The sequence below is a fragment of the Phascolarctos cinereus genome, unplaced genomic scaffold (assembly GCF_003287225.1).
Source record: "Phascolarctos cinereus isolate Bilbo 61053 unplaced genomic scaffold, phaCin_HiC Scaffold_2;HRSCAF=192, whole genome shotgun sequence".
NCBI lineage: Eukaryota > Metazoa > Chordata > Mammalia > Diprotodontia > Phascolarctidae > Phascolarctos > Phascolarctos cinereus.
In genome coordinates this window covers 315,561,302-315,578,042 of record NW_027555625.1, presented here as the reverse complement: position 1 = coordinate 315,578,042, position 16,741 = coordinate 315,561,302, and the positions used below count along the sequence as shown (strand labels likewise).

The window sequence follows — 16,741 nt, the reverse complement described above, 5'->3', positions numbered from 1 at the left end:
TTATTATTTGCCCTTAGGCACAGTCTCTTCCTGTGCTGGAGTGCTCTATGCTCCTGGTCAGACCCCAGCCTCAATGTCCACAGACCTCTCTGCCTGTCTCCTTATGCTGATACAGACTGGAAAAATGACACTGTAACTTTTTCTTGGATTTCCCCTTCAGATTTGTTCTAACACATTTTCCAGATCTGTCTGGAAGAGTTTGGGGTGAGGGGAGCAGAGCTCACCACCTCTTGCTCCTCCTCCATCCTGAATCTAATAGCCTTTCCTCAGTCCTCATCCTTGATCTCTCTACAGCCCCCAATGCTATCAATCACTCTCTTCTCCTGAAACTCTCTTCTCTGTAGGTTTCTGTGACACTGCTCTCTGCTGGTTCTCTCCCTACCTGTCCGTTTCTTCTCAGTCTCCTTTGCTATATCATCCATGCCCACTAAAAGCAGTTGTACCCCAAAGTTCTATCCTGGGCTCTCTTCTCTCTTCATCTATACTATCTTACTTGATGATCTCATCAGTTCCTATGAATTCAATAATCCCGTCTAGATTAATGATTCCTAGATCCGGCCTTAACCTCTTTCCTAACCTCCAGTCTTGTATCCTCAACTGCCAATTAGACATCTCGAACTGGATGTTCATTAAATATCTCTAACTCATGTTTAATGTTTAACTCATTTTCCCTCTCCAGTTTCCTAACTTCCATATTACCGTTCAGGGAACCACTATCCTTCCATTCACCCAGCCTCACAGCCTAGATGTCATCCTCATCTGAATCTTGGTTTCTTCAACTACTGAACAGAGATAATCACCCCCTTCCTGACTACTGATCCGAATGAGATAAGAGTTTGGGGGTAGTACTTGAAGGAGGATAAAGTATTGTGATGTGAGGTATGGAAAGGATTCCTGGGCAGCAATCCTGACCAAAGTGGGGCCCAGAAAGGAAGAGCTGTTTGGAATCCTTGTTAAGTCATTTTTGCTGCTTGGGGGTTAGTAGGAGTCAGAATTTAAACACATACCCCAATTCCCAGCTCAACCTTTCCCATAGGAATCCTCTACACCCATTCCATCCCTCTTTCCTGGCCCAAGGGTGCATACTCACAAAATAACTGTCATATTGACGTGGCCAGCAGCAGACAGGCGAATCCCATAATTAGGGATAAATTTCAGATTAAAGTGGGGAATATCGCTGTCAAGTATGAAGACCCTGAGGGATGAGAAGTGAGCATTAGTGAATGGTTTCCAGGATGAAAGTCTGCGTTCCAGCTTGGACCCTGAGGCCAGAGGCAGACAAGCAAATAGTTAGAGCTGTGGCCCAGAGCAGGAGAGCCAAAATCAAGGTGATTGGATGTCTCATAGCCAATATAATCCCAACGTTTCAAAACAGAACTCATGATCTTTCCGCCCAAACCCACCTTTCTTCCAGACTTCCCTATTTCTGTCAAAGTACCACCATCCTCAATATCTCCCAGGTACTCAGCCTCAGAGTTATCCATGATGCCTAACTCTCCCTTGTTCCACATATCCAGTCAATTCCAAATCTTATCATTTCTACCTCCATAACATCTCTCAAATCCAACACCTGTCCTCTACTCACACAGCCATTGCCCTGGTCGAAGTCCTCATCACCTTTGGCCTGGACCATTGCAATAGACTAATAATAATAATAATAATAATAATAATAATAATAATATTAATCTCCTTGCCTTAAGTCTCTCCCCACTCCAATTCACTTCATTTCACACAGCAACCCACAGTAAGTTTCCTTAAGCATAGACTTAATCATGTCACCACTCTCCCCTCTCATCCACACCCCCCTTAATAAATTCCAGTAATTGTTTGTAACCTTTAGGATCAAACAGAAATTATGCTGTTTGGCATTTAAAGATCTCCACAACCAGGCCCTTTCCTAGTTTTCATGTCTCAGTACACATTATTCTCCTTGCACCCTATGATCCAGCCAAACTTATGCAGCATGCCATCCCCCATCTTTGGGATGACTTTTTCAAAGATGCGTTTGCACTGGCAGGCCCCCACGCCTACAATGTACTCCCTCCTCACTCCTCCCCCTTCTAAAATCCTTTAAAACTCAGCTGAAACCCTACCTACTTGAAGTTTTTCCTTATCTCCCCCCTTACACCCTCACCATTGCTCCTAGCACCCTCCCTGCCAAAGTGACTTTATACAGTACTTAATATGTGTACATATATCTACATATATATACACTCAGTATATATTTAATCTATGTTCATTGTGTCCTACCCAATTAAATATAAGTACCTTGAGAGTCAGGAATGTTTCTTTTTTTTTTCTTTGTAACCTTAACACTTAGCAGAGTCCCAGGTACATAGTAGGTGCTTAATAAATTCTTGCTGATTGATTGATTGACAGATAGCAGGAAGGGGCATGCTGAGAAAGTGCGGCTGTGGATAGGTCATTCCCTTCTCTGGTCTTCAGTTTACTCATTTTTTAAATGAGTAGGTTTGACCTTCTGACTCAGAATTACATGACTTTAAGATCCTTCACTTCTCTTTTAGAGTGGCAAAATGTCAAGGGCCACGCCGGAGAGATTTGGGCTCAATAACACCAAAAATGAAAGTTAGGTTCCCCATTGAAACCATCCCATGTAGGTAAGACAACTGCCTGGGCCTATTACATAGACATGAATATAGCTGGCACATGCCACATGACATGAGTTCCCATTTTCCCTTCCAGAGAGCTTTCCATGAATGAATGAATAAAAAAGCATTATTAAGCACTTCTTATGTGCTAAGAACTATGTTGAATTCTGGAGGATACAAATAGAAAAGCAAAGACAGTCCCCCCTTCTTTTTTTTTTAAGCTATTGGGGTTAAGTGACTTGTCCAGGGTCACACAGCTAGTAAGTGTCAAGTGTTTGGTCTGAGGCTGGATTTGAACTCAGGTTCTCCTGACTTCAGGGCCAGTGCTCTATCCACTGCACCACCTACCTGCCCCAACAGTTCTTCTTCTTAAGAAGCTCACATTCCAATGGGAGACACAGCACGTGAGGAAGGTTTCAGCTCTGAGTGAGAGGGAAAAACTCCATGGTGATGACTACCTAGCCAGGGTCTACAAGGAGTCTGGTAGTGAAGTCCATCTGCACAGCCTGCTGGTGGAGGTAGCGCAGAAGCTTCCCCCATGAACAATGCTCCATCAGCACAAAAGCTCTGTGGGAACATGGAGTTCTACAGAGAAGCCCCTTACAGGAAGGGAGCCCTTAACTTGGGCACTGAAAGAAGACATCACAGATCTAAAGCTGAAAAGCAGCTAGGTGGGGCAGTGGATAGAGCTCTGGACCTGGAGTCAGGAAGACCTGAGTTCAAATCCAGCCTCAGACACTTACTAAACATATGACCTTGGGGAAATTACTTATCCTATGCTTGCCTCAGTTTCTTCAACTGTAAGATAGGGCCAATAGCAGCACCTATCTGCCAGGGTTATTGTAAGGATCAAATGAGATAACATCTGTAAAACAATTATCACAGTGCCTAGTATACAGTGGGCACGCCATAAATGCTCACTATTATTATTATAGAATAATAATAGAAATAATTGAGTTCAGCCCCCTTTTTTACGGAGAAGCAAATAAAAATCTAGGAAGGCAATGTCTTGGAATCTTAGAATCAAAGCACCCCAGAGGTTAAATAAACTACAAAGGGCACCTAGTCCATTCAACCCCTAGCAGAGCAGGAATACCGCCTATAATATGCCCTTAAATGGTCATGCAATCTTTGTACTCCTCCAATGATGGGGAGCCCACGACCTCTCAAGCTCTTTCCATTATACTATACTAAAGAAAAGGAAGAGGGATGAAGTTTAAAGGAGACTCCATCCTTTGGCTTCCCCAAGGTCACATAGCTAGGAACACTCCAGAGCCTCCATATAATACCATACTACCTCCATGGGAAGACCTAAGTAAATAAATGCTTCTGCTCAGATGTAGATAGGAGATCAGGGACACAACTATTTACAGTAGTTTGACTTGGATTGACTAAAGACTGTCTGGAAAGGAACAGCGATAGCTTCTGAGAAACGTCAGGGCAGGGACTGGCCCAGTGGGGAACTTACGGGGTTCGTTGGAAGTAACCTTCTTTTAGGTCAAGGAGATCAGGGAGTCGAATCTTCAGGGCATTCTGGAAAGACGTGCGCCCCATCTGTGCCACTGAGTAAAAGAGGCAGCATTTCAGTGTCGTTGCTATGATGCCATATGAGAGCTATGATGGACCTTAGAGCCCACCTAATCCATCCCCTCATTGTGCAAGAGGGAAAGCAACCAGGAATACAGCAAAGCAGAATCAGAACCCACGTCTCCTGGCATCCAATCTTTCCCCTATAGGACAGCATCCTCCACATTTCCCCAGACTTGGGGCCAGAGGGGAAGTTCCATGCCAGACTTTGAGGGAGGAGGAGAAGGAAATGATTGCTTACATTTATAAGCACTTTATAGTTTCAAAGCACTTTATATCCATTATTTCAATTGACCCTCACAACTGCCCTGTGGGGTAGGCAGAGAAAATATTATCATCCAGCATTTGACACACAGTTGGCACTTAATAAATGTTTATTGATTGACTGAAGGACTATGTGATGAGAGTAAATGGCCTCATGGAAAGAAAGTACATTACTCAAGGTCATACAATTAATAAGTGGTTAAGCCAGGACAGGAAACCCAAATTTTCAGATTTAAAGTTCAGAGATAATTAGAATCAAAGCACCCCAGAGCTTAAATGAACTACAGAGGGAACAGGAAGGCCCTCTACAACATGCCCACAAATGGTCATACAACTCTGTACACCTCCAATGATGGAGAGCCCACTACCTCCTGAGCTCTTTCCACCACACTATACTAAGGAAAAGAGAGAGGGATGCAGTTTGAAGGAGACTCCATCTTTTGGTTCTTTATTGGGAGGATGGAGGGAGAGCGGCAGGATCCTAGACCCCCAGGGCCCAGCATTCTGAAGAGATGACTAACCCTGAGGGAAGGTGTGCCCTCTGAATTCCTGGGCCAGTCACACAATTTCCTCTTGAAATCAACAAAGGCAGATGCAGCCCTTGTGGGACAAAAGAAAGTCAAACAGTCTGGTGTGACAGAACAAGGAAAAGAGCCAGAGCCTCTCAGACCTAGTTATTCAAAGGCAATCACCCTTTCACTTGTGTATCTGTCACACCAACCAAACACAGATCACTGACATCCTTTATCCTCTGCCAGCGTAAGGGATCCAACAGGCCCTCCTGGCCTAGATGTGACCCAGGACGAGAAGGTTCCAGCGAAGGCTGCTGCAAATTTCTAGGTGACTCTGCTGGGCACTTTTGAGAAAGGATATTGACAAACCAAAGCACATGTCCACAGGAGGGTGACCAGGAGGGTGAGAGGACTAAAGGCTAAACCAGGATCAGTTGAAGGACCTGGGGATGTTTAACCTAGGGATTTTGATAACTCTTCAATTATTAGAAAGGTTGTTAATGAAGTGAAAGGATTTATCTCAAAGGCAGGACCAGAACAATGAGTGGAATTTTTCAGCTCAGTAGTGGGTAGAGTCTCTGAACAGTTAGACTTGGATATTCTTTTTTTTTTTTTGCAATTGGGGTTAAGTGACTTGCCCAGGGTCACACAGTGAACAGTTAGACTTGGAAAAAAAAGTAGAGTGGGTGCTTCAGCAATAGATGCATCCCCATGAGGACATCTTCAAATGGAGGATCGGCAAAAACTCTGCTTACATCCCACCTCCACAAAAGTCCTTTGGAAGGGAGGCATATGTGGGAGGGGGACAGTTACCAATCTTCCCTTAGGGATGACTTTCCATTTACACTATATATATCTTATATGTACATAGTTATTTTCATATTGTCTATCCCATTAGACTATGAGCCCCCTTGAAAAAGACTTAACACATACAAAAATATTTATAGCAGCTCTTTCGTGGTGGCAAAGAGTTAGAAATTAAGGGGATGCCCATCAATTGGGGAATGGCTGAACAAGATATAGTATATGATTGTGATGGAATACTATTGTGCTATAAGAAATGATGAGCAGGATGGTGTAAGAAAAACCTGGGAAGACATAAACGAACTGATGCAAAGAGAAGGGAGTAGAACCAGGAGAACTTTGTACACAGTAACAATACTGTAATGGTGATCAAATGTGAAAGGCTTAGCTACTCTGATCAATATGATGATCCAAGACAACTTCAAAGGACACATGATGAAAAATGTTATCCATCTCCAGAAAGAGATCTGGTGAACTCTAAGTGCAGATTGAAGCATACTTTTTTCACTTTCTTTATGTTGCTTGCTTTTCATTGCTTTTTCTTTTTTTGGTTTGTTATTTTGTTTTGGGGGGTTTTTTTGTGAAATGCCAACATGGAAATATGTTTTGCATGACTTTATATGTATAATGGATATCATGCTGCTTGCCTTCTTTGTGGGTGGGGGAAGAGTAGGAGGGAGGGAGAGAATTTGGAAATCCACATTTTTTAAATGAATGTTAAAAAATAAATGAATAAAATTTGTAAAATGTAACATATGCCCCTTTGAGGACAGGGACTATGTTATTTTTATTTTTGTGCCTGGCACACAGTAAATATGTGATTAGTGTTTCTTGATTGACAGGCTGAGAATCTGAAAGAACACAGAGGAGCTCTCTCTGAGGAGCCTAGGCGACCAGACACATAAGAAACCCTATGCCTGCAGGGACCAAACATCAGCTAGAACCAACACATTATTCTGTCTGACCCAAGAGGCATGTTCCTACAGCTTATAACACTCTAATGGTTCACAGATAAAACGTTTTACCAATCCTAGGAGGAAAGGGACCTTAACACACAGAACATCAGAGTTAGGAGAGCCCTAGAACAGACGATGTCACAGCTGGGGGGAAAGAATGTCAGCAATGAAAGGAACCTTAGAACACAGAATTTCAGACCTGAAAGGGAACAGAAAATGTCCACTCTGCAAGGGACCTTAGAGATCATCTGGTACAATTCCCTTGTTTTACAGGGAAGAAAACAGAGAATCAAAGGAGATAATATTTATAAAGCGCTTAGCACAATGCCTGGCACAAGTTAGCTGCTGTTATTGTTATCATTACTGCTGCTATTGTTATCATTGTTATGTCAAATATTTTGTACAGCAGAAAGTTCAATGGCATTGCAGAAAAGGGAAGCTTCTAGCCTAAGATAACATAGTGAATTAGTGAAAGAGTTGGTTAGACTAAAAGAATAAATGACTCCAAGGCTAAAGCTCCCTTCACTGTAGAGTACAATTTCAGAGCACATGCAAAACCAAAGGGCAAGACCTTCCTGTGCTGAAAGACGAGCCGACACCAAACTTCTCAAATCTAAACTAGTATACCTCAAACTCCAAGGCTCAGCAGCAGCACCTCCCACCTGCATCCAATCTGAAAGTCCTGACTCCTCACTGGCCCCTCACTCGAGGCTCCCAGCCCCTGCTATGCAATCACCCTGCTCTGATTAAACACAAAGATTAATGTAATGCTCTGTAAGTTCTACCACCAATACTCATCCCAAAGCCACGAAGTCTGAATCCCGTCTCAGACATTTACTAGTTATGTGACCCTAAGCAAGTCTCTTAACTTCTCAGGGTTATCAAGAAGTTGGGGATATGGGAAACATCACCTGCCTCGCAGGGTTATTGTGAGAACCAAATGAGATAACATGTATAAAGTGCTTTACAAACCTTAAGATTCTATAAAAACACTAACTAGTATTATTATCATTATTATTATTATTATTGCCTATTCGCATGACAGGTGGCACCCATAGCTGATTAGAGAGCCATAAATGGGGCAAGGCTATGGGGCAAAATATAGAGGGCATAAAAATCTAGTAATGCACTCACAGCAGTAGAAACGATGAGTTTGTTAACCAGTTGTTAACATGACTAATTTGTTTTTTAAAAGAAGCTATGGGAGGATGCTATTAATAGCACTTATCTATAAGCCACTGTAGTAACCAACTCTCCCTCTCCCTTAACTGAAATCTCTCTTAATTACTCCCTGTATTCTTTTCATTTCATAAATTGCAAAGTTAATTTGAGGGTACCTCTCCCATTGCTTGACCCAGATTCGCTGCTTGTTCCAGCACTGAAATAGCTAACGACTACTCTGATTGACCAGATAAGTCACTTCACTTACCATAGTCCAGGGCTGCCTCGTTAATCCTGACCACAATCCTTGGTGAGTAGGCTCCACAGAATGGGACCAACATCCCAAAGAGGAATCCCAAGGTACACACTAGAAACATGGCTGATTCTGGCAATGAGTTACGGATCAAGGAACCTGGTGAGAACAGGATAGCTGGTACCTCATCAAAAGGGTTTGGGGGTTAAAATAGAGCTAGTTCTGTCAAAACTGATCCACAAAACAAGCTACACAATCCTTCACTTAATCAACTCCCTCTTCTTCTTTCAGGAAATATAGTAAAAGGGAAAATTTAATCAAATTGAGAGTTGGGGACCTGAGTTCTAATCCCACATCTACCACTGACATGATGTGTGACCTTGGACATTTCCCTTTCCAGGCCTCCATTTCATCCTTTATTAAATAGATATGATCACTCCTGCCTCGCCCACCTCAAAGTATGGTTATAAACAGCCAATGGATGGAAAAGTGGGAAAAGTGCTTATTATTCAAGTCCTTGCTAGAGCCACCCTGGAAAGACTTTACCTGCATTTTCAGATTTAAGAGAGCTATGGAAAGAAAGAAAAGAAATACTTTGAGGATGTCCCCAGAGAAACACACACCAATCACCCAGCTTGGTCCCCACCTTGGACCCAATCACCTGCTCCAGTAGACAAGCTTGGAGGCTGGGAGACCAGTCCTATGCCCATAGCTGCCTTAGCCCTACTGATGTTCAGGGAATGTGCAGAAACCTTTTCCAAGGGACCTCGGAGAATCAGTGACTAATATCACAAAAGGACTTGTCTTATCGGATGGGTTTGTTTCCCAGACACTCTGTGACTCAAGTTCAACTATAGACTTCCTATGTAAGGATTCAAATCCAAGAAAGAACTTGCCAAAGGTCTAGTTAACCCTCCACATACAAGATTAGTTGAATGAACTGGGAATATTTTGTCTGGAGTAGAAAAGACTTCCATGAAGAGTGGTTGTATAGAGAAAGGGTAAACTCAATTTTCCTTAGAAAGAACCTTGGAGGAGCAACTTTCTCCTCATCTTGACTCAATTCTTTTTTCCAGAATGTTCACATCATTAGCCACCTTGGTGGCTAGTTTTCTGACTGGGGACTCCCTAGTGCTGACCACCATTTCTTGATGGACCATAGTAATACTTCACTCCTGATTCAACTTACTCTCCTGACTTTTCCATCTCCCTGACAGGTGCCTTGCTCCACTTAGGTACCCTTCCCCCCTCCCACTTTTCAGTTCTCCTTTACACAGCATCTTCCCCCACTGGGCAAAAATTATCTTATTTAATTGTATTTGTATCACTGGGGCTTAGCACAGTGCCTCACATAGTAAGTACTTAATAAATGCTTTATGCTTACCTACCTCTAAATGTGAGCAGCTAGGTTGCACAGTGGATAGAGCACTGCACTTAGAATCAGGAAGATTAGCTTCATGAGTTCAAATCCAGCCTCAGACACTTGCTAGCTTTGTGATCCTGGGCAAGTCACTTAACCCAGTTTCCTCATCTGAAAAATTAACTGGAGAAGGAAATGGCAAACCACTCCAGTATCTTTGCCATGAAAACTCCAAATGGGCTCATGAAGTGTCAGATGCTACTGAAATGACTAAACAAGGATACCTCTCAATATAAGGAAAACCTTCCTAAGCCTTGGTTGTCCCAAAGCAGAACAGGCTGCCTCAGGAATTAGTATGTTCCCCATCATTGGAGTTCTTCAATCAGAAGTTGGTTGACCACCATTCAATGATGTTGTAGAGGAGATTCCTATACAGGTCTAGGATGAACTAAAGGGAACTCCAACTCTAAAATTTTATGGGATCAGCACTTCTAGCTTTTCTTAGGTCCTTTCCTTTCCCCAAGTTCAGTATCTCACCAGTTCTTCAGAACAGCCGCTTAGTTGGAGTAGGGCAGGAATAGTCAGTCCTCCTACATGGAGAAACTGAAGCCCAGAAAATACCTAAGGTCACGTAGAGAATGAGTGAAAATGCTAGCATCTACATCTTGTAACTATTAAACTGGTGTTACTTTCCACTATACTGGGGTCCAAATCACCACTTGGACAAATTTAATTACTTGCTGAAAGAGATAGACAGGATCCTGTAGGACTCTTTAAGAATAAACCTCCGAGATCATCCTATGAAAAAAATCAAATGTCAGCATCATGGGTTTTAAAGTTTAACATTTAGAATGTTAGAGCCAAAAGAGGCCTGAAAATGTAGAACACAGAACACCAGGGCTGGAAGGGATTTTCCAAAATAAGAGCTTAGGATATAGAATGTTAGAGCTCAAAAAGACCATAGAAAAACAAATGTAAACATTGGAATGGACCTCAGAAACTAGAACAAGGAATGGCAGAGCTGGAACAGACCTTAGAACTTAGAGAGGCAGAGCTGAAAAGGACCTTAAAGATGGATTCTTCACATCTTAAAAAACGGTTCTTAACATTTTTGTGCCATTGACCCACTTCTAACTCTGGCAGTCTGTTGAAGTCTGTGCACACCTTTCTCAGAATAATGGTTTTTTTTTAAATAAAATACATAAGCATATAAAGGAAATCAATTATACTGAAATAGAGTTATCCAAAAAAAAATTTTAATCAGTTCGTAGATTCCACTTTAAAAACCCCTTATATAGTCCAACACACTTATTTTGTAGATGAGGGGAACAGATCCAAATACGATAAGGTATTTGTCCAATGTCACACAGCTAGTAAATGGTAGTGTTAACACAAGAACCCAGGTCTCCTGATGATATCTTTGCATTGAACCCCATTGCCTCCTTACGATCCCTTCATTCCCCTCCCCCCAAAAAAACAGCTTTCCCATTCATACCTCAATCTGTTACCTGTAGAAGATGGATCATCAGTGGTAAGTCCTTGGGTCTTCCCTCTCCCTGGGCCAGAGACTGCTTTATAAGCCTCCCAAAGAGGACGACACTTTGGGGAAAGGGAACAGCAACCATGAGCACCTTGCGCCTAGGGAGGGGCCCATTTGCTTTTGATGGGCACTGTTTTCTCTGCAAATAAGGACCTTTGCCAACTAGATTCACCCCTGCTGAGGTGATAGGAATATGCCACGTTGCTGGGCATAGCTGCCAAAGGGCCCATCAGTGAGCTGACATCTTCATCTCCTCCCAAAGGTAGCCAGAGGATATTCCCAGAAAGAGAGGACTCCTCAAAATCGTAGCAATCTGTGATGAAGAAAAGGTGAGACAAAAATTGCAAGGAAAGAGGAGGGACTGAATCATCTTCATATCCAAGTGGGAAGTTCCCACAAGCAGGAGTATTACTGAGATGATCTTTATCCTAGGGCTGCTGTAAAGAAAGCAATTTGTAGGGGCAGCTAGGCAGCACAGTGGATAGAGCTCTGGCCTTGAAGTCAGGAGGACCTGAGTTCAAATCCAGCCTCAGATACAAAATAGTTACTAGCTGTGTGACTCTGGGCAAGTCACTTAACCTTGATTGCCTCACCAAAAAAGAAAAAAAAAGCAATTTGTGAGCCTTGAAGAGGTTTGAGCTAGACCTGTAATTAATATGACCTCTCAAGGCCACCTAACAACATTCAGAAAATCACCAACTTTTTTTTGTTTTGTTTTTTTGGGGGAGTTGTTTATTTACTTATTTTTAGTTTTCAGCATTCACTTCTATGAGATTTTGAGTTCCAAATTTTCTCCCCATCTCTCCCCTCCTTCCTCCCCAAGATGGCATGCAATCTGAGATGGGCTTTACATATACATTCATATTTTCATGCTAGTCATGTTGTAAAGTATTAGAACTAATGGAAGAAACTACGAGAAAGAAGAAACAAACAAAAAATAAAAAAAAAGAGAGATCAAATAATGTGCTTGGATCTGCCTTCAGACTCCATAGTTCTTTTCTTGGATGTGGACAGCATTTTCCATCATGAGTCCTTTGGAGTCGTCTTAGATCTTTGCATTGCTGAGAGGAGATGAGTCTGTCAAAGTCAGTCACCGCACAATGTGGCTTTTACTGTGTACAACGTTCTCCTGGTTCTGCTCACTTCACTCAGCATCAGTCCATACAAGTCTCTCTAGGTTTTTCTGAAATCTGCTTGCTCATCATTTCTTATAGCACAATAGTATTCCATTACATTCATATACCACATCTTGTTCAGCCATTCCCCAACTGATGGGCATCCCCTCAGTTTCCAATTCTTTCCCACCACAAAAAGAGCTGCTGTAAATATTTTGGTACATGTGGGTCCTTCTCCCATTTGTATGATCTTTTTGGGATACAGACCTAGAAGTTGTGTTGCTGGATCAAAGGGTATGCACATTTTTGTAGCCCTTTGGGCATAGTTCCAAATTGCTCTCCAAAATGGTTGGATCATTTCACAACTCCACGAAAAATGCATTAGTGTTCCAATTTTCCCACATCTTCCCCAGCATTTATTATTTTCCTGTTTTGTCATATTAGCCAATCTGATAGGTTTGATATGGTACCTCAAAGTTGTTTTGATTTGCATTTCTCTAATCAATAGTGATTTAGAGCATCTTTTCATATGACTATAGAAAGCTTTAATTTTTTCATCTGAAAACTGCCTGTTCATATGCTTTGAACATTTATCAACTGGAGAATCTTATAGATTTGGCTCAGTTTTCTATATATTTTAGAAATTAGACCCAGAAAGGCACTGACTATTAAAGGCAAAAATCAAGAATGATGTAGTGGAAATCAATTGACAAGCATTTATTAAACACTTACTGCATGTCGAGGAAAGAGAATTGGATTTGGAGTCAGTTCAAATTCTAGCTCTGCTACTAATTATCTAAGTGATCTTGGGTAAGTGACTTCCCCTTTCTAGCCTTCAGCTTTGCTTGGTATAAAAATATGTATAAGTTAGACTAGATTTTTTGATCCCATGATCAACTTTCAGCAAGACATAATGGCAGCTTTGAGACCGGTTGATCCCTGTCTAAGCCACAGCTTGCTCCAGCTCCACGCTGAGAGCTGACATCAGGACCAGAGAATACTGGTCCAAGACCAAATCCTTCCCTGCCCCCAGTAGAGCTCCAGCCTCAGCTTCATGCTAAGCTTAACTAAGCTCTAACTCTCTTTCCAGGAATTCTCTGGCTGGCAATGGCAGAAGATGAAGATGTCAACTCTAAATTGCTGAGACATGAGCTATAGCTCCTAAGGGATCCAAAAAAGAGAATGGGGTTGGGTCAGTACAAAATATCCCCAAAGAAAATTAAGACACTAATGCAGTGTTGGTAAACTGATTCAACTACTCTGTAGAGAGCAATTTGGAACTATATCCAAAGTGCTATAAAACCATGTATACCCTTTGACCAAGCAATACCACTACTAAGTCTGTATCCCAAAGAGATAGATAAAAAAGAAAAAGAAAAAGGAACTACACGTACAAAAATATTTATAGCAGCTCTTTTAGTACTGGCAAAGAATAGGAAATTGAGGGGATGTCCATCAACTGGGGAATAGCTGAATAAGCTATATATATATGATTGTGACTGAATACTATTGTCCTATAAGAAATGATGAGCAGGAAGCTCTCAGAAAAACCTGTAAAGACTTACATGAACTGATGCAAAGTGAAGTGAGCAGAACCAGGAGAACATTGTATACAATATCAGCAATATTATATGATATCAACTGTGAATGACTTAGCTATCTCAGCAATACAATGATCCAAGACATTTGAAGGACTTGTGATGAAAAATACTATCCATCTTCAGAGTAAAAATTGATGGTGTCTGAATGCAGAATGAAGCATACTTTTTCTTTATTTTTCTTGGGGTTTTTTTGTCTGTGCTTTCTTTCACAACATGACTAACATGGAAATATGTTTTGCTACAGGACTCAAGTGAAACGTGAAGAGGTAAACAGGAAGGAGAAATCATAAGAGACTTATTAAGATTGAACTGTTTACATTCCTGCATGGAAAGATGATATTTATAACTCATGAGACCTTTGTCAGTATCAGGGTAGTTGGAGGAAAAAAATTATATGTATGTACATATAAATAGATAGAGGGCACACGGTGAGTTGAAGATTAAGGGGTAATAGCTGGAGAATAAAATTAAGGGATGAGAGAGGATTATACTCGGAGAAGAAGAAAGGGAGAGGTAGAATGGGGTAAATTATCTCACAAAAAAAAACAGAAAAGTCTCTTACAGTGGAGGGGAAATGGGGGAAGGTGAGAGGAAATGAGTGAATCTTATTCTCATAAGGATTTGGCTTAAGGAGGGAATAACATACACATCCAATTGGGTATGGAAATCTGTCTTACCCTACAGAAAAATAGGGGGTGAAGGGGACAAGAGAGCAGGGGGATGATAGAGAGGAGGGCAGATTGGGAAAGGGGGTAATCAGAAGTAAATACTTCTGAGGAGGGACAGGGTCTAAAGAAAGAATAGAATAAACGGGAGGGCAGGATAGGATTAAGGGAAATAGAGTTAGTTTTTCACATGTCTACTATGGACGTGTTTTGCATAACTGTACCTAAAGTTTTAAAAACATATGTTTAAAAAAAGTTTCCACATGCTACTGGGAAATAAGAAATATAGGAAATGGGGTACAGAAGTCTATCCTGCCCTACAAGAAAATAGAAGGGGAAGGGGATAAGAGAAGGAGGGGAGAGATAGAAGAGAGGACACACTAGGGGAAGGGATATTCAGAATGCATGCCATCTTGGGGTGGGAGGAGGGGTGAGATGAAGTGAAAATTTGGAACTCAAAAATTTGTGGAAGTGAATGTTGAAAACTAAAAATAAATAAATTTATATAAAAAAGAAAGAAAGAAAGAATAAGCCCTGCCCCCAACCTGAACTGATTTCCCTTGCAAAAACTTCCACCCATTTCTTGTCTCTGGGCAAACTTGTATAACTGCCTTCATTCTAGATTTCTGTGAAAAGATTTTGCCCCCTGAAAAGCCCAGCCAATGGGATAAGGGGAAGGGGTTAGGGGGAGGAACTGATGTTAGGGCATAAATAAGCCTTGATTTCCGTAAGGAACTAGTACTCTCCTGGCCCACAATGGCGACTAAGGGGGTACCCTTTCTCATGAGAAAGCAATAAACTCCTTTCTACTTTCAAAAAAAAGAAACATGTTTTGCATGACTGCACATGTATAACCTATGTCAAAGTGCTTGCCTTCTCAATGAAGGGGGAAAGAAGAAAAAAGGGGAAAGAATTTGGAACTCAAAAATTTTGAAAAACAAATGTTAAAAATTGTTTTTATATATAATTGGCAAAAAATTTTTTTTAAAAAAAGAAAAAACAAAATAATCCTCACTGCTGGGTCCCTTCCCTAGGGACCCAGGACTACACAAAATACAAGTCATCATGATAAAGGATTGAAAGCTCCATCTTCCTGTATTAATAGCTTAACTACCTCTGGATCCAGCTGTCTCTGCCACAGGAGATGCCATCCTGCATTCTGACTTGGTGGAAAGGACTCTGGAATAGGAGTGAGAAAATAATAGCTTGAATATTCAGTACTCAGTCACTAACTGAGGCCAAGTTACTCCCTCCCCCTGTTTCCTCCTCTGTAAAATGGAGATGATAACTCTTTCTCTACCTAACTTTAAGGGCTGGTATGACAATCCAAAGACAGAATGGATGAGGAAGCAAGTCCATTTGTAGCACAACATATACATATATGTATGTATGTATATATATACATATATATGAGCTATTGTACAGTCATTTCAGTTATATCTGACTCTCCATACTGCACTTGGGGTTTTCTTGGCAAAAATACTAGACTGGTTTGCTACCTTATTTTACAAATGAGGAAACAGGCAAATCGGGTTTAAGTGGCTTGCCCAGGGTCACACAGCTAGTAAGTATCTGAGGCTGAATTTGAACTCATGACTTCAGGCTGGGCGCTCTATCCATTGCACCACCTTAGCTGCCTATAGTTACAAATAGCATTATTAATTCTATACGTATATAGAATCATAAGAATGAGACTAGAAAGCAACTTAGAGCTCCTCTATTCCAACTCTTCTTTTTTTGCAAAAGAAGAAATTAAGGCACAGAGGAGGGACAGGACTTTCCCAAGGTCACAAGTGGCAGAACTGGCATCAAATCCAGGTCCCCAGACTCCAAATCCAGGGGTCTGTCCACAACGCTGGGTTGCTTATCTCTCCATCTAGATGATGAGCTTCTTAGAGCAGGGACATTATCCCTCTTCCCCACAGTAAAACTGGATATAGGATTGGGCAAAACTAGGATTGTGTGTGTGTGTGTGTGTGTGTGTGTGTGTGTATGTGTGTGTGTGTGTGTGTGTGTGTGTGTGTGTGACAAAATCTTAATTCAGAGCTGGAAGGGACCTTAGCAACATGTAGTCCAAGGGTTGGCAAACTATAGCCTGAGGGCCAAATCCAGCCCACCACCTGTTCTTTTATATAGCCTATGAGCTACAGTGGTACCGTTCTTAGCTCATGTACCACTGGGTCACCATCTTATTCCTGCCAATGTTTTCATGGTCTTTTAGGGGCTTCCAATCATTTCGGAGTTTCACATGGCATCTTGGTTGGAGTGTTTTCTCTTTAACTTTAACTTTAACCTTTGGAGGTGGTGGAGGTGG

The 16,741-nt window shown here is 41.5% G+C and overlaps 1 protein-coding gene across 1 annotated transcript in view; it reads right to left on the bottom strand.

Annotated features, from left to right (window-relative positions):
* BPIFB2 (BPI fold containing family B member 2) overlaps positions 1-11,067 on the bottom strand; it is a 38,559-nt gene extending 27,492 nt beyond the window's left edge. Inside the window, exons 1-4 of the mRNA XM_020990545.2 lie at positions 11,002-11,067; positions 8,162-8,305; positions 4,078-4,171; positions 1,091-1,195 (exon numbers count right to left, since the gene is read on the bottom strand). Of these exons, the coding sequence (XP_020846204.1) occupies positions 1,091-1,195; positions 4,078-4,171; positions 8,162-8,270 (308 nt within the window). The 5' untranslated portion in view covers positions 8,271-8,305; positions 11,002-11,067. The remainder of the gene's footprint in view (positions 1-1,090; positions 1,196-4,077; positions 4,172-8,161; positions 8,306-11,001) is intronic.
* Positions 11,068-16,741: the final 5,674 nt, after the last annotated feature.